The 23,935-nt window shown below is 31.8% G+C and overlaps 1 protein-coding gene across 1 annotated transcript; it reads left to right on the top strand.

Annotated features, from left to right (window-relative positions):
• Window positions 1–11,771: 11,771 nt before the first annotated feature.
• LOC107449689 (uncharacterized) lies at window positions 11,772–22,457 on the top strand. The gene is made up of 4 exons (XM_016065330.3): window positions 11,772–11,864; window positions 16,899–17,099; window positions 18,504–18,786; window positions 21,022–22,457. Exons 1-4 carry the CDS (start codon window positions 11,850–11,852, stop codon window positions 21,195–21,197), a joined length of 675 nt encoding a protein of 224 aa, XP_015920816.2. The 5' UTR covers window positions 11,772–11,849; the 3' UTR covers window positions 21,198–22,457.
• The last annotated feature ends 1,478 nt before the right edge of the window (window positions 22,458–23,935 follow it).

Below are 23,935 nucleotides of genomic sequence, written 5' to 3'. Positions count from 1 at the left end.
AAAAGCAATAATGCTGTATAGTATCATCTGATAATTAAGATTTTACATAGAATCTTATAATGCTTCTAATAATGTGTCCAGGGACTGTAGATTTCATCATATTTTGAAAGGACGTAATCCAGTCTAATAACAAAACAATAAAGAAATTAAAAGTATTTTAAGCAAATTATCCTAACATTTAATTTACCAAGAAGTTAAGTAGTATAATATTTCATTTTGCGTTTTAATCTAAACTACGTTTTTCTTTCCTTCTTAGTTTCTGTAAGATCAAGGTCTTCTTTGCAGAAAAAAAAGATCAAATCATTTTTTTTAAAAAAAAAACAAGCCTACAAAATAATTACAAATTTAAAACAAACGAAAATCAGCAATTTATGATAATATCTTCGTTGATTTAAGTTCTTTTGTTTGAGATGGGGAGCATTTTGAAATCGAAAATGAATGTTCATTTGTTTAGAAGCATACTTAGTTCAGAATCTGGGTAAAGTTCAAGCTGCAGAATTAATTATTTAAAAAATAAAATAGTAGATCGCTGCGTAAGATAAAAGAAAATAATTTATTGATTCAAGTTAATGGATTTTATCTAAATTTGAATGAATTTTTTCATGTTAAGGGATTAGGCTACTCTAAAGATGCCAGAAAAAAAAATAAGAATTATTTAGAGTTTTTTTTTCCAACGAGACAAGGCAATAAATCAAAACTAAAAAAAAAATTTCTTTTTTATACTTTACAACTATAATGAACAGTAAAAATTATTTTTTAAAAACTCAAAAATCAAAGCAAAATGAAATGATGCCTGTACAGTTTTTTTTTCCCCAAACCACTACTTAAATTTTTAAGTTAGGAAGAAAAAAAAATTTTTTTTCTCTCGAATATATATTGCAAACAGCTCGGTAAGATTTATTTCGTGTATTTTACGAAAGATTGACGAAAGAATATTTACTATTTAGATTTATTAAATATGATTCTGTGTGTTTTACGTATTATTGACGAAGCAAATTTACCATTTAAATTTCGGTTCGAATTTATTTGCACAAATTTTCTCTTTTTTTGGATAACCACTTTTTTCCATAGCTTGACGTTTCGACTAACGTAAATTTTGACGCATTGCTGACGTAAATAATATGTAAAAATAACGTACTCATATAATAGTACCTTGTAAAACGCGGTTAGTAAGATATTCTTAAAACAAGTTAAATTGTTTACGTAAAATTATATGTAATTTTTCCTTTTTTTTTTTTTTTTTTGGATAACCATTTTTCGCTATAATTTGACGTTTTAACTTACGTAAATTTTGACGTATTGTGGACGTAAATATTATATAAAAATAACGTATTCCTTCTTACCTAGTAAAAAGTGGTTAGTAAAATATTGGTAAACAAAACGAATTTGTTTACGTTTTTTTATGTAAATTTTACGTTTTTTTGGATAACTATTTCTAGCTATAATTGCTATAATTCAATGCGTCAGTTTTTCGTCAATTTAACGAATGTTTAGTAAAATTTAAAGGTGAAATATACGCATTTTTGACGTAAAATTGGTGGCTCTTTGCTATATGTGAAGTACTTCTGTAAAGAATGCAGCTTTAAATGCAGAGTAGAAATCTAAAGTCAATTAGTATAGATTTGTGTTCGATTGATTATAAGCTCGACTGACTTGAAAAATGCAATTTTAAGTAATTTGCTTTTGAGGATTTCTGAACGCATACAGTTGGGAATAAGATTTCTGAAAGCATACAGTGGGGTATAATATTTCTGAACACATACAGTGGGGTGTAATATTTCTGAAAGCATACAGTCGGGTATAAGATTTCTGAACGCATACAGTGGGGAATAAAATTTCTGAACGTATACAGTGGGGTATAAGATTTCTGAAAGCATACAGTGGGGTATAAGATTTCTGAAAGCATACAGTGGGGTATAAGATTTCTGAACGCATACAGTGGGGTATAAGATTTCTGAAAGCCTACAGTGGGGTATAAGATTTCTGAAAGCATACAGTGGGGTATAAGATTTCTGAACGCATACAGTCGGGTATAAGATTTCTGAAAGCATACAGTCGGGTATAAGATTTCTGAACGCATACAGTAGGGAATAAAATTTCTGAACGTATACAGTGGGGTATAAGATTTCTGAAAGCATACAGTGGGGTATAAGATTTCTGAAAGCATACAGTGGGGTATAAGATTTCTGAACGCATACAGTGGGGTATAAGATTTCTGAACGCAAACAGTGGGGTGTAAGATTTCTGAACGCATACAGTGGGGTATAAGATTTCTAAACGCAAACAGTGGGGTATAAGATTTCTGAACGCATGCAGTGGGGTGGGGTATAAGATTTCTGAACGCATACAGTGGGGTATAAGATTTCTGAACGCATACAGTGAGGTATAAGATTTCTGACCGCATACAGTGGGGTATAAGATTTCTGAGCGCATTGCTAGATAAAGATAGCAAATTCGAATGCTTAGACCATTTCATAAACAATTGGGTGCATTATTTAAGGATAAAAGCACCTTTTAAGTAAAAGTAAATAATAAAAAATTAAATAGGGGGGGGAGGCTAAATCCCTTTAGTATAAAACACAAAGTAGTTGCATCAAACTACAAAATAACTTAGTATTTACAACCACTGCATTTAATTAAATATTCTAATGAGAAAAACTCCAAATTAAGCAATGGTTCAGAACCACTGGCTTGATTCATGATTAAAACAAACTGGTTCGTATAACGAACGATTAAAATAACCACATTGTGAACAAGTTATTGAAAAAACGTAACCGGATAAACGCATTTCATGCAAATCACCGTATCCGAAACGCCAATTGAAATCAATGAATTCAAATCAACTTATTTGAATTACTGATAATTTTTTTTAAAAAAAATTATTGAAATTAATGGACAAAAATTCATAAATCGGCATTGAAAGTGATTCAAAAATTTAGTGAATTTCTTTATCATTCAAAACCATGATTCAATAGCAAACTTAAGTGTACACTATCTTTTTATTATTACGTTAAATTATAGAAAACTTTGTAAAGTTATTGATGGTTATAATATCTAAATATTTGTTTTTAAACATATCTATTTTTTTTAAATGTACAGTATATTCTCGATATCTGGAATTTCCATATCTCGAAACTTTTATGTCAAAAAAATATTTCTCCCCTTCGCATTATATATCCTATGAATATCCTATATATTATATATATATATCCTATATATATTATATATCCTATAATTTGAATTCCTATGTCGAAAAGTTTCTTCTCAACTCCTTGTTATGCCGAATGATTTTCGCAATTAAATATGGATTTTTTCTGCAAAATCACAATGTAAGTTTATTGCTGATCAATTCTTTTCTATTTAATGCATAATTATTTTTGTCCTACTTTTAAAAGTAAAACTATCATTGTTGTATTCAGGGCCTTCTTAATAGCAGGCAGGACCCCCGGGCACAAAAATATTTTAGACCCCTATAACATATCATAATGTTTAAAAACGAACTAAAAAAACTTCACATATATAAAATAAATCATTTTTAAGATATGATGCAATAATTTTAACAAATTTAAACACATTTTAATTACCCCAAAAACTCATAAAAACATTTTTAAACTATGTATAATTTGAAAAAAAATTGATATGCTAACCAGTTTTAATCCACAAATAATAAATTAATTTTCAAAATCATGGAAGTTAGTTAAAATAATTAAATTAAATAAACATAAGGGTATAACAAATTGAAATAAATTCAAGGAAAAAAAAAGATATGAATATTGTTAAAAAAAAAGGTAAGAAAGGTTAAAAAAAAGGTATAAATTATTTTGTCAAACTAAACAGATATTAAAGCATCTTTCAATGCCCAAGTACCTTAAATTTTAATTGGAACGTAGAAAAATAGATTTCGGTTGCCTTTTTTAAGTTTTCTTGCTGACAAACTATTCAAATTATTCGTGTTTGCTATTTGTAGAAAAAAATGGCCACTTTATATAATAGAATACATTTATTTTAAAAAATATACAAGGCAATGTTGTTTATTCTTAGCCTTTTTAAACGCAATTTATAAAAAGAAAGATTCTCAAGGACCCCTTGAGTGCATGGGGCCCCCGGGCATTGCCCAGGTGTGCCCATGCGTAAAGATGGTACTGGAGGGGATGGCACCCCTGCATCGGTAGCCCGACGCGAACTCCCAGTTTCTAAGTGGTCAAGCTGAAATAACTGTTCTTATTTCACTTTAGTGCAGAATTCACGGAAACTTCAGTAAAGTGGACCCCTTTTGGAAAGCAAAATTTGCTTAAACGTGAATAAAAGGTTATATATATAAAAATAATTATTTTTCTTTGGGAAAAAGGGATTAATAGCTGAAAAACGGTTAAATTCCGACTCCGGAGCTACGCACACGACTCACTCCGTAACTCCCTTTAATATTAACTTACAATTTTCAAACTCTGCCCGGAATTAGAGTTTCATATACCAAACAATCACCAAACAGTACCAAAGAGAATTTTTATACACTAATTAGGGGGAACATAAANATTAAAAAAAAGCATAACACAACTTTTACATGTAAGAATATTGGGCCACGTACTTTTTTTTAAAAAAAAATATTAAAAGAATTCCATCTATGAAAAATGAAAAGAACGATTTAGCAACAATAATTTTTGATGGAGTAAAAAAGTGCAATATTGGTTAATTTCGTCTGAGATAAGGGAGAGGTAAATTTCGCACTGAGATAAGGGAGAGGTAAATCTCGCACTGAGGTAAGGGAGAAGTAAATTTTGCACTGAGATAAAGGAAAGATAAATTTCGTCTGAGATAAGGGAGAGGTAAATTTCGCACTGAGGTAAGAGAGAAGTAAATTTTGCACTGAGATGAAGGAGAGATAAATTTCGTCTGAGGTAAGGGAGAGGTAAATTTCGCACTGAGGTAAAGGAGAGATAAATTTCGTCTGAGATAAGGGAGAGGTAAATTTCGCACTGAGATAAGAGAGAGGTAAATTTCGTACTGAGGTAAGAGAGAAGTAAATTTTGCACTGTGATAAAGGAGAGATAAATTTCGTCTGATGTAAGGGAGAGGTAAATTTCGCACTGAGATAAGGGAGAGGTAAATTTCGCACTGAGATAAGGATGAGGTAAATTTCGCTCTGAGGTAAGGGAGAAATAAATTTAGTCTGAGATAAGGGTGAGATAAATTTAGTCTGAGATAAGGGAGAGATAAATTTAGTCTGAGATAAGGGAGAGATAAATTTCGCTCTGAGGTTAGGGAGAAATAAATTTAGTCTGAGATAAGAGAGAGGTAAATTTCGTAATGAGATAAGGGAGATGTAAATTTCGCTCTGAGGTAAGGGAGAAGTAAATTTTGCACTGAGATAAATTTCGTCAGAGATAAGGGAGAAGTAAATTTCGTCAGAGATAAGGGAGAAGTAAATTTAGTCTGAGATAAGGGTGAGATAAATTTAGTCTGAGATAAGGGAGAGATAAATTTCGTCTGAGATAAGGGAGAGGTAAATTTCGCACTGAGATAAGGGAGAGGTAAATTTCGCACTGAGATAAGGGTGAAGTAAATTTAGTCTGAGATAAGGAAGAGGTCAATTTCTTCTGGGATAAGGGAGAGGTAAATTTCTTCTGAGGTAAGGGAGAGGTATATTTCGTCTGAGATTTCAGTGTCATGCCACATTAAGAGTTTGGCATTAGTTTAGAAATTGTTATCATAAATCAACTAAATCGATGAATAAAAACAAGAAACAACACTAAAACAGACAGAAAATTTACTTAACGAGTAGTGAGACAGTGTTGTTCTCATTTGATATCTTATTCTTTTATGTATATAAAGAAAAATACTTTAAAACCTTTTTGATTAGAAAAAGAAGTAAGGTAGGTACTTTATTTACGTCTCACTAGAGCTGCACAATGGGACGGTCTGGGAAGATGATCCTCTGCAGTGGGGATGGCTCCCCTGCTGCGGTAGGCCGACAACCTGCGAGTGAAGTCGAGCACTTTAAGGCAGAACAGTTTAACGAGGACCGATATCGCACACCCTCGGTCTCTACTCAGGCTGATCAAAGTGGTCACCCTCCCGCTTACTGACCGCAGCAGTGATGCTTGATTTCGGTGTTCTACTGGAAACCGTGTCTTCGAGGTTAGCCCACTGCGGGACAATTAAATGATAGAAAAGAAAAGAAACATCTTATTTAAGACGAGGAAAAAAGTTTCTCACGGAGTTTTAAGCTCGTTTAAGTTAAGCATCGACAATTGAATTGCATAAAAGTGAACACTCTAAATAACTTTAGATCTAATAATCGGATTTTCACTTCAAAGATTCAAGGGTCTAACTTTAAATGTGATAATTAGTTAATGGCGATTAAATTTCAAATTACAAAATCAGACACAGAAACGTATTCCCCCTAAATAAACATAATTTTTTTCGGAGGGATTCGAACTCGTGACTCTCAAAATACAGGGGAGGGTTAGAGAATGTGATCTAAGAAATAGGTTTATGAGAGCTCCCTAAAGATTTGAATTTTTAATATTCTTTATATTTGTTAAATATTCCATTCTAACTCGAGAACTTTTTAATCGAATCGAATAAAAAATTGATGCAGAATTATAAAATACATTTATTTAAAGATAATGCCCGGCACATATTTTTTAACTGTTTATTAATTTTTATTAATTTTTTAATAACTGTCGAGGAAATTTTGAATTGCAGCATAAAACAAAATTTAATATAATTTCAAAAAATGTAGTTTTATATAGCAAAATACAAAGTTCTAAGATCGCTCTCCATCCCTTGCGAAATCATATTTTAAATATATGACATTTTTAAAAGTGATAACTCAGAAGCTAATCAGCCGATTGTACTCAAGCTTTGTATTTTGTTATTTAAAATTACATTCTTTAAAAGGATGTAAAAAAATTTGCATACATTAGAATTAAAGAGTTTTTCATCCATTATTAAACACAAAATGATGAATAATTATTAAAAAACTAATTACTTGTACTATGAATAAACGAATTTCATTATTAAATGCTGACATTTTTCAATTCGTTTCAAATGCTCTCGATACGTGATGAAATGCGCAAAAGGTATAACTGACATTTAAGGGGTCAGAAGTTCGATCAGAAAAAACTTGGAAAACGATTTTCTGGCAAGTGGATATGTCCTCCGGATATTCAGCCACCTAGCTCTCCAGACCTTCACCCTAGGGACTCCCTTCAGCAAACATCCAGAGAATCAAAAGAAATTGAACCATTGTTTTACAATAAAATCAAATTTTTAACCTTATTCTAGAAAAAAGTGCGTACCAAATGAATTATCTTTTAAAACAAAATTAATCAAAACAACAAAGTTAATCAAATCGAAAATAACAAAATTAATTTTAAACGAAATTAATTAACAAATTAATTAAAATTAATAAAAATTAATTCGATCAAAAGTTTAAAAAACGGAATCAAACGACCTTTCTTTTTTGAATAACCATTTTCTTAAAGCCACATTCTGAACTACATCCAAACACGAATTTCGAGCTTTCTTTTCACATGCATTTTGTTAAAATACGCCTATAAAGTTATGTCAATTTTCTTAAATACTCATTTTGACCTTTTTATACTGCTTAAAAAGCGTTTATCAAGCCATATCTATTTCATGAAAGAGCATTTCGAGCTAAGTTCACTTTCAAGCTATGCCAAAATGTTTTGATGCGTGTTAAGCCATGATAAAAAAAAATATCTAACACGTATTTTGAGCTATGTTTCCTGACACCCACTATGAGCTACATTCATTTTATTTAAATGCGCATATCAATTTATGTCCATTTTCTTAAATATTCAATTTGAGCTTTTTCATCAAGCTATATCCATTTACTTGAAAGATCATTTTGAACTAAGTCCAGTTTCAAACTTTCACGTGTTTTGAGCTATATCAGTTTTTTTCAGACACTTATTTCGAGCTGAATTCGAGTATCAAGTTATGTCTATTTCTATCTTATTTATTCTCATTTTGAGCTTTTTATGTTTCTCAATGCGCGTTCATCAAGTCATTCCTTTCATTTAAGTTCTTTCGCTGACAGCGTACAATAAGTATTTGGTTTGTAGTGTACTCTTTTTCTTTATTTTTACGTTTGAGTGACCGATTTTAACAATTTTCAAGTCCAAAATTTTTCAAAGTAAAGTAAAAGTGTTAATTTTTATAATTATTAATCCATTGATTAAGTAGAATTGTGGGTACTTGCACTTGTAAGAGGAAGACCACATATACCCACACATGTGACTTATGACACTGATCGTTTTTTATTTTATTTTATAATCGTCGTTAAACAGCCGACCCAAATTTGGGTTTTCGACTACCAATGTTCAACTCCGTATCCTTGTAATTTTGTTCCAAATCTAGAAGACAAGGGAGTTCCTAGTTCAGTACCCCCAGAGGTATTGATTAGTTGTGGGAACTTGGAGGACTTTGTGACCTCGACAGATTTAGCGTGCATCAGTCACCATTTACTACACGGGGAGACTTTGGTCGACGGGAATCGAACCCACGACCTCTTAATCATGGGCCCAGTGCCCTACCAACCAGGCTATCCCTGCCCCAGCTGATCACTTGTAAGTAATATGGCGTGCTAAAGTTGAGCTAAGCTTCTTCACATTAGTAAATATGTTAATTAAAGTGAAGTTAGTTAAATACAGGGCCGTATCGCACATTGAATTTGTTGAAATATAATTCGTCCTCGTCTACGTCTTTTACTTAACTTAGATTTATTACTTGTTTATGTATTTTATTGCAACCCTAATATATTTTTATTTTGTATACCAGGCAACTTCAATGCATGATTAGTTTGTTTATTTATGTTTTACATGGCTTCGTGCCTATCTTTAAGTTGAGTTAGAAATATAAAGTGAAACAATTGAAATCTTTGTGAGAGAATATAGTATGTATCTCTTAAGATGATTGATACTCGACAGGCTTGGCTTACTCGAAATAGAATGGAAAGAACAGTTGCTAGCGTAAACAAATGTCACGTTTCAACAACCAATCAGGATCGAGATTCCGATAATATGTCACTTGCAGGTATCCCATTCCCAAATATTTGACTAAATCCATTTTCAAGAACACTTTTATACTGCCTGAGCATAATTACCATGCTTAATAGAATTATTGCCAAAAATAAAGCTTAAATAAATATATATTCCAAATATTGATTTCGTGCTTAAGCGTTTTTGACCGATGACGAGTTAACTCGTTATCGGTCAACGACGTTCGCACAAGAAAAGACGACTTAACTCGTCACCGGTCAACAAATTGTTAATATAGTTTATACGAAAATTCTTCATCGAAATACCTGAATTCCGGTTTATTTTAAACCAATAAGCCAAATTCTATTTTGGCATAGACTATTGTTTTTTCCTTACGCAATTACTTATATAAATATGGGAACTTACAATGGGATGCCTGCAACTGATGTAGTGTTGGTATCTCAATACAGATTGGTTGCTGAAACGTGACATTTGTTTACGTTAGCAACTGTTATTCCCATTCTATTTAGAGTATTCCAAGCCTGTCAAGTATCAATTCTCTTAAGTAACACATTCTAAAATCTGTTACAAAGATTTCAGTTCTTTCACTATATATTTCTAACTTAACACGAAGGCTGGCATGAAGCCACGTAGAACAAAAATTGACTAATTATGCATCGAAGTTGCCAGGTATAAATATATCACGGTTACAATAAAATACATAAACAAGTAATAAATTTAAGTTTAAGTAAAAGACGTAGGCGGGAAAATTCTTTTTATTTCAACCACTTTAATGCGTGATTTGTCGCTGTATTTAAATAATTTTACGTTAATTAACATTTTAACCTATGTGGAGAAACTGAGCTCAACTTTGACACGCAATTTTGCTTATAAACGATCAAATGGCGCTTAAAGTCATAGGTCACATGTGTGAGTATTCGTGATCTTCTTCTTCTTGAAGCTCAAGTACCTAACTCAGATTAAAACTAAAATCCATATATATCATATTATATAAAACACTTACATAAATATTGTTTTAAAAGCAATTTTAAAAAAATTTTTGGTTAACTATAAGAAACTGAAACTATAAGCGAGTGAGCAGTCAAAAACATGAGCGCTTAAACAAAAGTGATTGCAAATTTCTGAATAAAATTTTTTTCATCGCGTGGACTCAATATCAATATTTTCTTTTGGTACCATGTCATTTCGATGCTTATTTAGAACAAACTGCACTAAAAAATGAATGTAGATAAAATAGTGTCACTGGTCAAAAATTATTTTTTCTTTAATTCTTAATTTTTAAACAAATTTAATTATATATATATATTTTTCTTTTCAATATATATATATATATATATATATAAAGTCACCCGTTTGGGAAACACTGTATTAAGTNAGAAAATGAAGAAAAACAATAAGTTTTATTTACTATGCAAGAGTTGCAAGTAAATAGAACTCATAAAATAAGTTCAAAATGTAGAGAAAACAAGGGAAAAATTACAGAACAATGAAAAGAGGGGAAAATAAGAAGAAGAATAATAAAAATAAAAATAACAAAAAACTGGAAGAAAAGGACAAAAAAATTTTAAGAAAATTTTAAAAAATCCGGAAAATAAAACATATAATCTTTTCATCAGCTCATACGATTACATCCGCAAAAAAAGTGCTTTCTAATATTGCATCAATATAGCCAAAGCAAAATATATCAATACAATAGTGTGAGAAGCACTCAAATAAATTTTACCAAAAAATTTACAACAAATAGAATAGAACACTCATTTTTGCGGATATAATCGTGTGAGTTGATGAAAAGATTATATCTTTTATTTTCCGGACTTTTTAAAAAAAATTTTTTAATTTTTTTGTCCTTTTTTCCGGTTTTTTGTTATTTTTATTTTTATTATTATTTTTCTTTTTTTTCCCCTTTTTTCATTGTTCTGTAATTTTTCCCTTGTTTTCTCTACATTTTGAACTTATATATATATATTGTGAATTTTAACAAAATATTACATTACCGGTCCATTTATGGAGAACTGATACTTTGTACTGATGCTTCGTATTGATACTTAGCCTCAATCGTATCGCTGGTATCAATATTTTTTTATGCTTTTTCGATGCTAAGTATCGATGCTTTCTTTCGATATTGCGTCACTTAGAAAAGTCAAAGCATAAAATGAATAATATTTATTAATAAAAGAAAAGAAGGCTGTAATCAAAAGTACAAAAGTAAACTAATAAATCACAAAATGTAAACTAAATATCGAAGATTTTGTTTTTCTTTAACCCTTAACTTTAAACAAATCTAATTATATTTTTATTTTACACTGCGGCATTTTAATAAATATATCATTAATAATTGTTTGGCATAACCGGTCCATGCGTGGAGAAGTTCGCATAAATAATTAAATTTTTACACCCATCTAAAAGGAATGAATTTTTCAAAAAACTAAATAAACAAAAGAGTGCATTCCAGAGTAATATCTTGATTCATGACGGGGCATCTCTTGTTTATCCAGAGTAAGAAGATGCTATCTTGGAGCAAAAATTAAAATCATCGTCTATTAAGGAGTTCACCTACTTTTCGCTTTCTCTTCTGGTTCACGTACGCCCACCATGCAAATCGGTCTACCCCAACAAAAGAAAAGGGCACCCTTTTCTTTTGACGAAATAAATAAATGAAAAATGTTTCACTTTTTTCAAATTAACGGTTTCAAGGAAAGAAGGGGGAGGAGTGAGTGAGGGTGGACTACTAGTTCGTCAGGCATGACGTCACTTGCAATGTTGAAGAAATATGTATAAAAAGGATGATCCTCGGACCATGGTCAACTCTCACTTGTGGTCAACATGCATATCTCTCAGGTGAGTCTTCTCCTCTTATAACAATAACTTTTATAACAATAACTTTTGTACGTTATGTCATTAAAACTATATTACCGAAAAAATGACTTCGTTCAAACCCACCCCCCAAAAAATTTTTAAAAAAATATTTATTTATTTTTTCCTTTTTGGATACGAAATTGTCAATATATACTCAACTATACTATAATAGTTAATATATAGCCAATGTATATTTGTCCAATATAGGTCCATTTTGCATACTAATCTCCTCTTGTTCAAAATTTTTTTTTTGTTTAAATTTTTTTGAATTGTTTGAATTTTGTTCCATGGTTTTCCTGAATTCCAATTACTTAGAATTGAGAGAAATTAATAAATGTTGCTTCCCCAAATTATTTGAAGCAAGATTTTATAATTTTATGTTCAATTATAGCAATAATATATATATATATATAAATTTTTGCTTGAATTTTTTATTCCTTTTTACAGGAGACTAAAAGATTTTTGTAATTTGTTTTGGCAATTTTTAATTTTCAATAGAATTTATTAGTTTATGAACTTATAATATTGCATGTAAATTTAAGCAAGTTAGATTTACTGTTTTGTAACTGTATTCTAAATATTATGTTTCACTTTAAAATAGTTTTCTTTGGTTGATTGAATTGCATCGCATGCAGCTGCTTAATTTTAAAAATATAATTTTATCACACACGTTTATAAATGTTTGAGATTACTTTTTTTTATGTTGCATATTTCAATTTTATTTTCAATAAATGATAATTCTTTTTTTTACATTCTTTTTTTAAAAATAAATCTTAAATTAAAGGAATTAGGTATTTGAAATTTTATGAGAATTCGTAAACAAGTTTGAATATAACTAGTTTATAGAATAATTGAATAAAAATTTTAAGCAAAGAATTAATGGAAGCAGAACAAAAGACTGAGAAATGTTCTTTAAAGCGAAAACATTCATTTCATTTTAACGAATTCATTTTATTCGTTTCATTTCATTCTCAAACGAAATTATTTAAACTTTATTATAAATGAGGACATAAATGAATGTGTGTCTGTGTGTGCGAACTCTTAAGCCATCCGGCGAAAAGTTCGAAAGTCATTGTCGACATTAGAACATTCTGCAACAAACCGTTCGAGCGAGATAAGCAAAAAATGAAACTGAATTTTCTAATTGGTTCATTAGTCATTGTTTTAAATTTTACTATAAAAGATAGAACTTTCAAATATTTTAAAGATAACATAGGTTATATTTTCTAGCTTATAGCTCTATTTGATCATAAAAGGTTTATTGCGCATACTTTACAATATTTAATTATTTTTTATTCGCAATGTCAAATAAATTCAACGAACAATATTAACGAACAATATCATTCGTGTCATAAATCTGTACTTTTCATTATTCATACAATATACTGGCATTAGAATTGGCAAAATTTAAAAAAATTTTAATTTTGCTTTCATTTCTTCACAAGCGTTTTAATTAAATAATTTCTCCAAAATAACGAAAATAATAAATAAATAATGGGTAGTTAATCGGATATAAATTTAATCACAGGTTTGGAAAATCATAACTGGTGAAAAAAAAAAAAGTCTTAGCTCTCGGAACCCCTGTAATCCTTCCCCGGAACCTTAGGGTTCCACTCAATACCATTTGGAAACCGCTGATATATATTATTTGTATTTTGATTACCTTTATTTTCATATATAGCTCAAAGCATAGCCTTTCTTTATTTACTTATACGTTGCCTTATTTCGACAATAAAATATGTATATAACTTAATAAAAATAGTATAATACTCAATGAAAATAGTATAATACTCAATGAAACTAGTAATGTAGTTCAAATATATATAGCTCATATAGTAATAGTATATGGCTCAGTTTCATATATAGCTCAAAACATAGCCTTTCTTTATTTGTAAATACTTATACGTTGCCTTATTTCGACAATAAAATATGTATATAACTTAATAAAAATAGTATAATATTCAATGAAAATAGTAATGTAGCTCAAATATATATAGCTCATATAGTAATAGTATATGGCTCATTTTCATATATAGCTCAAAGCATAACCTTTCTTTATTTGTAAATACTTATACGTCGCCTTATTTCGATATCAAAACTTGTATTATTTCGATATCAAAACTTGTATATAACTTAATAGAAATAGTATAAAACTCAATAAAAATAGTATATAGCTCAAATATATATATAGCTCATATAGTAATGGAACATAGCTCATTTTCATATATAGCTCAAATTATAGCCTTTCTTTACTTGTAAATACTTATACGTCGCTTTATTTCGACATCAAAACATAATCTATTTTTTCCCACTTGACAAAAATAAATTGAGAAAAAAAATTTGTATTTGTGTATGAGCAATTTATCTGTATATTTTTTTTTCACAAGGAAGTAGCTCGTTATCAGATACAATGATCAAACAGAAAATATTTTGTAGCGTTTTTCCCCCTTAATTTTATTCGCTTCGTTAACTACCTTCGCGGAAAATAGTATTTTGGAAAAGACAACTATCAGATAACTGAAGGTTATGGGGATAGACAAAAGTTTCATTGGCTATTAACAATAGAACGTTTCGCAATAGTTAATAATAAAATCAAACCTTTCAATACAGAAAGATTTTGCAGGAAAGTATGCCTAGTGTCATATGATAATCATCATCAATTCACGCTTTCTAGTGTAAAATGTTTGTATTCCAAATCTTTTTTTCCAAAAGCATATTTAATTTTTTAAATTTTACTATACTTTCTGCAATCAACTTTTTACTACTTTCCGACTAGCTAGAATACTCCTATACGCCAATTCATTCTTTTAGTGTAAAATGTTTGTATTCCAAATCTTTTCTCCAAAAGCATATTTTATTTTTTAAATTTTACTGTACTCTTTGCAATCAAATTTTTACTACTTTCCGACTAGCTAGAATACTCCTATACTTACAGCATCTTCGTCATTTTTTTTATTTTTTTAAATTTGATGTTATAACCGACGTTGAACAGCCGACCCAATTTTTGGGTTTGCAAATACTAATGTTCAACTGCGTAACCTTGTAATTTTGAACCCAATCCAGAAGACAATGGAACTCCTGGATCAACCCTCTATAAGGGCTCTAACCCGTGATCCGTCTATCACCCAGGATATTATACGTCAGAACGGTAGTCGGTGCTAACCATGTGCGGAATTCGTATCAACCAGTCATTACTGGGATTCGAACCCGCTTCACCTAATTGGAAGGCGAACGTTCAGTATTCAACCTGATGAATTTTAATTTATTTTATAACCACCGTTCAACAGCCGACCCAATTTTGAGTTTACGACTACATAAGTCCAATTCCGTAGTCTTGTAATTTTGAATCTAATCCAGAAGACAATAGAACTCCTGGATCAAGTATTGGGAGAAATTTTGCCTTCGTGGTGGACTTTTTAATGGAACTAACCCGCATTTGCGCTACATGGAGAGGAGGACCACGAGAACCTCCCACGGTTAGCCTGACGATAAGGCAACTCAAAGCCATGATCCGTTTACCACTAAGGATATTTAATGTCAGCACTGTGGTTGATGCAAGCTGGATGCGGAATTCGTATCGGAATTCGAATTAACATTTTCAACTTGTTAGAAAACAAAATACAGCATACTCTCGATATCTCAAAGTTGAAGGGACGCTAAAAATATTTCGATATAGCGAGATTTCGAGATAGCGAGTTCAGACTAGATATGTTTTAAAAAGGAAGAAAAATATATTCTAAAAAATTTCTCTAAAAAGTACAACATCGGAATAACTACATGAAACATGATGATTCTTATGAACATGAAACATAGGAATAACTACTAATAAATATAAATGCAATGATAGTTGGCTATGAGTCTAAATATAACAATGATAATTTCATTTTTAAAAGTAAGACAAAAATAATTATGCATTAAATAGAAATGAACTGGTTTACAATAAACTTACATTGTGATTTTTCTTTTCTATTTCAAAAAAAGAAAGAAAAAAAAACATTCGACGAAACAAGGTTTTGAGAAGAAACCTTTCGACTTAGGAATTCAAATTAACATTAGGTGGATATATATAGGGGAAAATATTTTTTCGTCATAACAAGGTCTTCGAGATATCGAGAGTATATTGAATTAAATGTTTAATTAAAATTTTATAGTGTGATCCCAATTTAAAAAGTTTATGAAAATAATATTCAATACAAAAAAATTATTTGTCTAAATGTAAAATAGACATTATTTAAGGGATCACAAACGTTCCGCATAATTCTTGATAATTTCTTAAAGACTTGGTGAATAAAGGGTTTTTAAGAACATTTTAAAATTGAAAACGTTTAAATCTGACGAAGAATTAAAGGACGGGAGAAAAAAAAACTGGATTGAAAACGTTTAAACCAGTTTGATTGCAGGAAGACGCTTTAAGGTGTTTAAGAATATTACTTTACGCAACGTCTCATTTTGCACAGGTAATAATAGGTTTTGATATTTCGTTACACTTTCCTCGATAGTGATTCGGCATTATTTATTTTTGTCCTTTTGAGTGTTTTATTTTATAACGCGTTAAACTGCCGACACATTTTTTGGCTTACGACTATCAATGTTCAATCAATGTATCTTGTAATTTTGATCCCACTTCAGAAGACAAAGGAACTCCAGGATCAGGCAGTGACACAAACTGGCCTTCGTAGAAGGCTTAATGATGGGAAAAATCCCTATTTGGGTTAAATAAAGAGAAAAACCACGAAACTCTTTCATGGTTAGCCCGATGGAAAAGGGATATTCTAATACTTGATCTGTCCATAGAGGATATTTCTTGTTAGTACTGTGGTCAGTGTGAACCAGGAGCAGAGGACGTATCCACCAGCCCTCGTTGGGTTTCGAACCTGGACCACTAAGAGGATTTAATCGCCATTTTTGACAAGCAATCTAAAAATTAATATTAAGAGCAGTGGTTACAAAACACCCTGCATACAGGTAATAATATGTAACAAACCTGATGCTGAACCTATTTAAATGTCTTTGCAGGTATCAGTAGTAGCTGCAGTACTCATCGGATACGCCTGCGCAGCAGGTTACGGTGGTGGAGCTGGAGGTTTTGGAGGAAATAGAGGTGGTGGTTTTGGTGGTGGATTCGGTGGAAACTTTGGCGGCAATGTCGGTGGAGGTGGAGGCTATGGTGGTAATGTTGGAGGAGGCGGCGGCGGAGGCTATGGGGGTGGCCAAAACGTAAGTATTTTCTCTAATTCCATGACTAAATTCCTTACATCCGTGTGTTTCTTTGGTGTATTTCCATCAGGCGTAATTTAATAGACTGATAAAATAATGATACTTTTTCATGTTAAGTTCTATAACGTTTAAATGATGTGTAAAATGTTATCAGAACTTTCTTGCAAATGCTGTTTTTTATTAATCTTCCGCAAGACCCTAAAAAAGAACGCTAGTAAAATGGTTAAGAAACGTCTTTATTTTTAATACTATATTAATTTGTTCTTCATTACTTCCAAATCTAGCATTGTTGGCGAAATGCTTTTTAATACTTCCCAATTTTTAAATGGTTCTTAATTGCTTTCCAATTTATAATCATAGCAGTGAAATCATTATTAAATCTTACTATTACTATTACTTAATTGTCATAAAGTAAAATTATTTCTTACGACTCATTGAAAAAATAATTAACTAATGATTATTAACTTTGCAAACTTACTTTAAGCCTACATATATTTCACCAACAATAACATATATTTACTGCTACTTACTATTACTATTATTTAATTGTCATAAAGTAAAATTATTTCTTACGACTCACTGAAAAAATAATTAACTAATGTTCTTTGCAAATTTACTTTAAGCCTACATATATTTCACCAACAATAACATATATGTATTTACTACTACTTACTATTACTTAATTGTCATAAAGTAAAATTATTTCTTACGACTCATTGAAAAAATAATGTTCTATGCAAACTTAGTTTAGGCATACATATATTTAATCAACAATCACATATATTTAATGCAACATCTGTAAGAACATATATTTAACTAATAATTCATGCTAAAGTTATGAAAAAATGTCAGAATGTAGTCCTCAAACCTCATAACGACAACTACTGTCAGTAAAATGTGAATAAAACTGTATACATACTCTTAAAAAATCATTTTCGTTCATAGAAAATTTTGAGAAAAAGCGTTTTCGTGTCGTTTTGGAAGGGAAAAAAAGTGTCTATGTTGCCGAAATTGGTGGTTGTTGACTTCCAGCGGTGAATGTTTACAATCACATAGTCGCTTTGGTAAATGTCCGAAATATATATTAGATCTAGTTAAGTGCCACTGCCCGGTATACATTTGCCCGGTATGTCCTACATCAATGTTTTTTTAAGGTCAAGTGCCACTGCCCATTGTGGATTACTGCCGGTACTCCGAAGACTGATGTTTCTCCTAATCTATCCTCAGAAGATATTAATATATCGAATATATATAATAATAATCAACGAATAAATTAACATATAATCTGATATAACAAATATTTCGGACATTCACCTAAGCGACTGTGTGATTGTTGACATTCACCGGTGAAAGTCGACATTCTCTTGATTTCGGTCATACACAGTAACATCGATATATTTTCAGTATCCTCCCAAACCTTACAACTTCGACTACCAGGCCAGAGATGAGCAGGGAAACATGCACTACCGAAACGAGCAGGGTGATCAATCAGGTGCTGTGAGAGGTTCCTATGGCTACACAGATGCCCAAGGATTGTACAGAGTGGTCGATTATGTGGCCGATGCTGGTGGATTCAGGGCCAACATCAGGACAAATGAACCAGGAACTGATGGCAAAGAGAGTCCCGCCGATGTTCAATTGACAGCTGAACAACCTCCTGCTGGTATTCAGGATCGATACACAAGAGGTAAGTAACAGTGCATATTTAAAAAAAGTAATTTCGATGTTTGGCATATATTTTAAAATCCCAGCCAAAGTTATGTTCATTTATTTCATAGCAGTAAGCATTTTAGTGCTGATAAAAAGACCAATGCAAGAACTAATAAATTATATCTGTTTGGCAGAAATAACTTTAAAAAGATTTAATTAGTCAAAAAGCAGAGTTGGGAAAAATCATTTCAATAGATTTTTATTAGAAATGACTTGAGGTTACTTTGGGATTATCCCGCCAACCCGTCAACGTTTGCGAAAATTTGCAAATCCTTTCGCGCCATCATAAGGAAAAGCAATTTCCAAAATAAACGTTCTAAACACATTAAATTTATCAAAGAATAATAATATTAAAATAATAATAAAAAAATTCAGTGAAAAAAATACGTAATGTTGCTGTTGTCGTAGGCCATTAAAGCAACGGGTGCGATTGTTCTTTTTTTCCAGTGGTGCCATCTATTACCAAGAATTTGACTTCTGCCACACCCATACGTCACACATGTTTATAGGCCGGCCCATTCATACATCCATTCATTCATACTCAGAACGCAATTTTGACCTGAACCAGAGAACGATCACTCTCCAGTTCAGTACTTCCGGAGGTATAATTTATGGGAACATGGAGGACTTTGTGTCCCGACAGAGCTAACATGCACCAATCCCCATTTACTACATGGGAAATCTTCAGCCGGCTGGATTCAAACTCCCGTTCTCAAGAACGAGAGTCCAGCACCCTGCCAACCAGGCTATCCCGGCCCAAAATACGTAATAAAAAATGTAATAAAAAGAATCAAAACAAAGTACCTCCACTTTTTTTTTTAAATTACGCATCGAATTTAATGAATTGAAAGTATGACACTCTGCTATCTTCGGTGCTAAACAAATCCCTAATTCGCATCATTTGGCTGCGGAGTAAAAAGAACCATATATTTTAACACGCTAAAGAAAAGTAATTCGCGTAGTCAAGGACTACAACAGTAAACGTGATCAAATTTGAGCCCTTTGGGGAACCTTTTAGCGATAAAATCGGGTATTTTCAAAAATGGTCGATGGGATAATCCAAATGCACGAAAACTGTCGATGCGATAATCCGTCGACCGTGGAGCTAGTAAACAAATTATTTATTTTCCCTCTCAATGTAGGATAAAAGTTTTAGCGTTAAAATTAATCTGTAGGAAAAATTAACATTCCATAATGTGTTTAATTAAAACTTTTTAACTCTTAAGCCTAATAAGCTAAGAGCTTAGTTTTCAACATATTTGAAAGCTCGCATACACCAAATAATAAAAAGAGTATAAAGTTCCAAATTTTAATTCCTTAAAAACCTGGAAATAAACTAGTTTATAAAAATACTGTTACGCTGTACCGCCAAGTCGGAATTAAGCCTTCAAATGTTACGACTTTGGTCGGAGCGCCGTTCCCACTGCAAAAGGCTGTTTGTTTAAACATACTGCATTCTCTCTGATCAGGTCTTAGTAGTTCGGAATCCACACTAATTTAATAAACCACATGGAGCCGCGGTGACTCAAGGGATAGAGCGCTCGCCTTACAATGAGGTGAACCGGGTTCCAATCTCAACGATGATGGGTCGATTCGAATTCCGCACCCGGCTAGCACCGAATACAGTGCTGACGTAAAATATCCTCAGTGGTAGACGGATCATGGATTAAGAGCCCCCTTGCCATCAGGCCAACCGTGGGAGGTTTTCATGGTTTTTCTCTCCATGTAACCCGAATGAGGGTTAGTATCATCAATAAGTCCTCCGCGAAAGCAAATTTCTCCCAATACTTGATCAAGGAGTTCCTTTGTCTTCTAGATTGGGTTCAAAATTACAAGGCTATGGAGTTCAAAATTAGTAGTCGTGAAAGCAAAATTGGGTGAACTGTTCGACGGCAGTTATTAAATAAAATAAACCTCATGGTTTCAAAGTCAGAAAATCCATGCATGGTTGGGTGGTAGGGTAGTGTGGTATGAAGGGCAGGTAATTGCTAGCATCTTCTGCAGTCCAATGTATTTTCGCGGTAGTTTAGTGAGTGTAGATGCCTGTACTTTTTTTAAATCATCATTAGGAAGAATTCAGGTTATCAGAACATCATCAATAGTTGTAACTCTTGTTCGAGTTTAGAAACTAAACCCATCAATTGTTATAACTATTTATTTTAATATTCAACACATTTTTTAATGATCACATTATTTTGAAACTAATTTTTAGGTGGTGGCTATGGAGGTTCTGGAGGATCTGGAGGTTATGGAGGAGGAGCTGGAGCAGGAGGTTATGGTGGAGGATCTCGAGGAGTAAGTGGTGGATTTGGAGGTGGTTCCAGAGGATTCGGAGGAGGAGCAGTTCACGGTGGTGGTGGAGTTAGAAGCGGAAAAAGTGGCTATTAGATATCATGTACTCGTAGATTGAAGCTTGAAGTGATGATTGAAGCTTTTTTAGCAATTGTTCTATTTATTTTTCAAATGCATCTAGTAACATGGAAATTGTTGTGTTTGTACTTAAGCCATCACATTTAACTAGGGGAGACTGCTTGGTAGATGTTCGATATCTTAGGGCTAAGGAAATTTTCCACTTGTCAAAAACACAGACGGGAATAAGTTTTGCAACACGAAAGAAACTTTGTGCAGGACTGTAACTATATTGTTTAGGATATATTTTTCTCTTGTTTATACATCTGCTGTACTGAAACTGCAGTTGATATGATTATACTGCAGCTGGAGTACGACCATCAAGCAATTACAGAATGCAATAATTGATCAATCAAGATTGTACCACCATTGCAGTTGTGGACAAATTTTATCCGCTGCCTACGCGATATCAATTCGAATAACCATAATAATTGTTAAAATTTATTTGTAATGTAATTGTTACACCACTGGTTCGAAATTTTGTTACAGATAACTGCGAACGATTTCTATTCAATATCAAAATTTTCTGCTATTAGATTTCCTATCTTTTAACGATTAAAACTTTTCACCTGGTTATACTATAAATGCACCCAGAAGTCATATCCAATCTCAGAAGCTAAACTAGATCACTTGCCTGTTACCAATCAATCAATCTATGTAATATCGTATTAGTTAACGGGAAAAAGATATTTACACATGATATGTTGTGAGCAAGAAATTGTTGTTCTCTTGCAATGACGTCTATTGAGATATTTCATCAGCTTTAATCAGCCAATCAGCGTACATCTTGGAAATACACCATGTGCATTTACATTGTGCGTTTTTAAAATGGCGTCTTACTTGATCAGCTTATTGCAACCTGTAAACGTTTGATCATCAACTAGTAGACAAATAGTTGATTGAAGTGAGGTTCGTTAAGTATACCTATAGAAAAATTTAAGATCGCAAGGAAACTATAACTTCGGAAGGAAATAGCTTAAAAATATTTTACACGAAATTTATTTTTAATGACTTACATAACAGTTTCTATTTTGGTGTTGCAAAACTTATAATAATCAGATAGTTTTCTAATCGGGCATTTACTTGTGCGTATTGTCTGTGTGTTTATTTCTTATTCACCTTCTGGCCGGCCTGATACTAAATGGCTCAATTCATTGGTTGTGAAGCTTTGTGTTCATAACCTTTCTTGTACATTTGAGTGTTTTTCATTCAATAAATATCATTTTTTAAAAAGCATAATCTGTTGTTCTTTACTGTAGTCTTGTTGTGCTTAGTTATAAATGTGCAATTAAAGTAAATAACGAAGAAATGAAAGTAATAAATCACAGAAACTAGTCCCGAAAGTTCTAACGATTTGAAAAAGCACTATAAGACTGAAAGATGCATGATGTGTATACATTCCTCTCAGCTGACTTGGCATTTTACTCTAAATTTCCAAATTGCTTACAAAGTTCATCAACAGATGGCGCTGCAGCTTAAGAAATTTTTTTAAAACTGTTATTAAAATCACTCCTACTTGCATGAGCAAAATAACCGTTGCTCGCGCAAATATTAGTCAGACATACTGCTGACAACTATTTATGGTTATTTATATATTTATGGTTTTTACGGAACCATCTGTTGACAAACTTTGCTAATAGTTTTGAAATTGGAACAACTGGTTTCGCAAACAGAAGCCGAATATCTCTCCTCTTCTATAATTTATCTTCCAAACCGTCCGTTATTTTCAAGGCACCTCGCGAATCTGTCTAATATGCAGCAGATACGCTAATTTATAAGGTCTGTAAAAAAACTATTTTAAAAGCGGTGACAAGCGAATATAGAATAACTGACGTCTTAATAAAATTTTATGTGAATATCGACATTTTGATTTCTGTAGCTATTTGTTTTAGAATTTAATAGAACAAAAACTGAAATAACCATTTTGTTTCAAAACGGATTAGAAAGTAAATGCAATATAAATGTTGCATATATATGTACATTCTTACGTTTTATTTATGAATGCAATGCATGCTGCATACATAAATAAAACGTAAGCACCCCATTCATCATTAAATTTTGTTGATAAAAGAAGTTGCAATTTGTTGAAAAAGAAATGATTGTTCCAGAAAAATACAGCTTAAAAAAATTTTAATGATAAAGTTTGGCGATCAATGAAAAAAATAAGCATTATTCAATTGTCCATTTAAATCTAATATTCTATTGGAAGTACAAATTAGTTCGGTCCGCTTTCAGATGATGGCTCTGGCTGTTATGAATGTTTCATAGTGACAGCTGGATTTGGTGGTTTCAGAGAGGTTAGACATCTGTTAATAATATTCAGTTTATATCGCTTTGAGTTTCGTACAAAAACCCTGTTTTTTATTTTGTTGCATGCGTCAAACTTTGTGGTAACTAAGCATCATTTGCGGGAGGTCTTATGTTTCTGCTTTAATTGCAAGAAAAGTGGAGCTGAAGCTCATCAAATACTTGTAGAAGTTTATGGTGACAATATCATATAGGCAGAGCCGGATTATACCTTTCGTAGGCCCTAGGCACAGCCGTTTATGGGCCCTCCCCTCCTTCCCCCACTCCTCCCCTCTTTTCAAAATATATGCTAAAATTTTCTTCGTATGGAAACGTATTACGCCATTTTAGATGTATTAATTTCAGAAATGACTAAAAGGCGTAAAGCCTACATTGATTTGTACGATAATTTCGGTTTTCTTGTTCACAAA

Source organism: Parasteatoda tepidariorum, chromosome 2 (genome assembly GCF_043381705.1).
Source record: "Parasteatoda tepidariorum isolate YZ-2023 chromosome 2, CAS_Ptep_4.0, whole genome shotgun sequence".
Lineage (NCBI taxonomy): Eukaryota > Metazoa > Arthropoda > Arachnida > Araneae > Theridiidae > Parasteatoda > Parasteatoda tepidariorum.
This window is presented reverse-complemented; position numbering and strand designations above follow the sequence as displayed.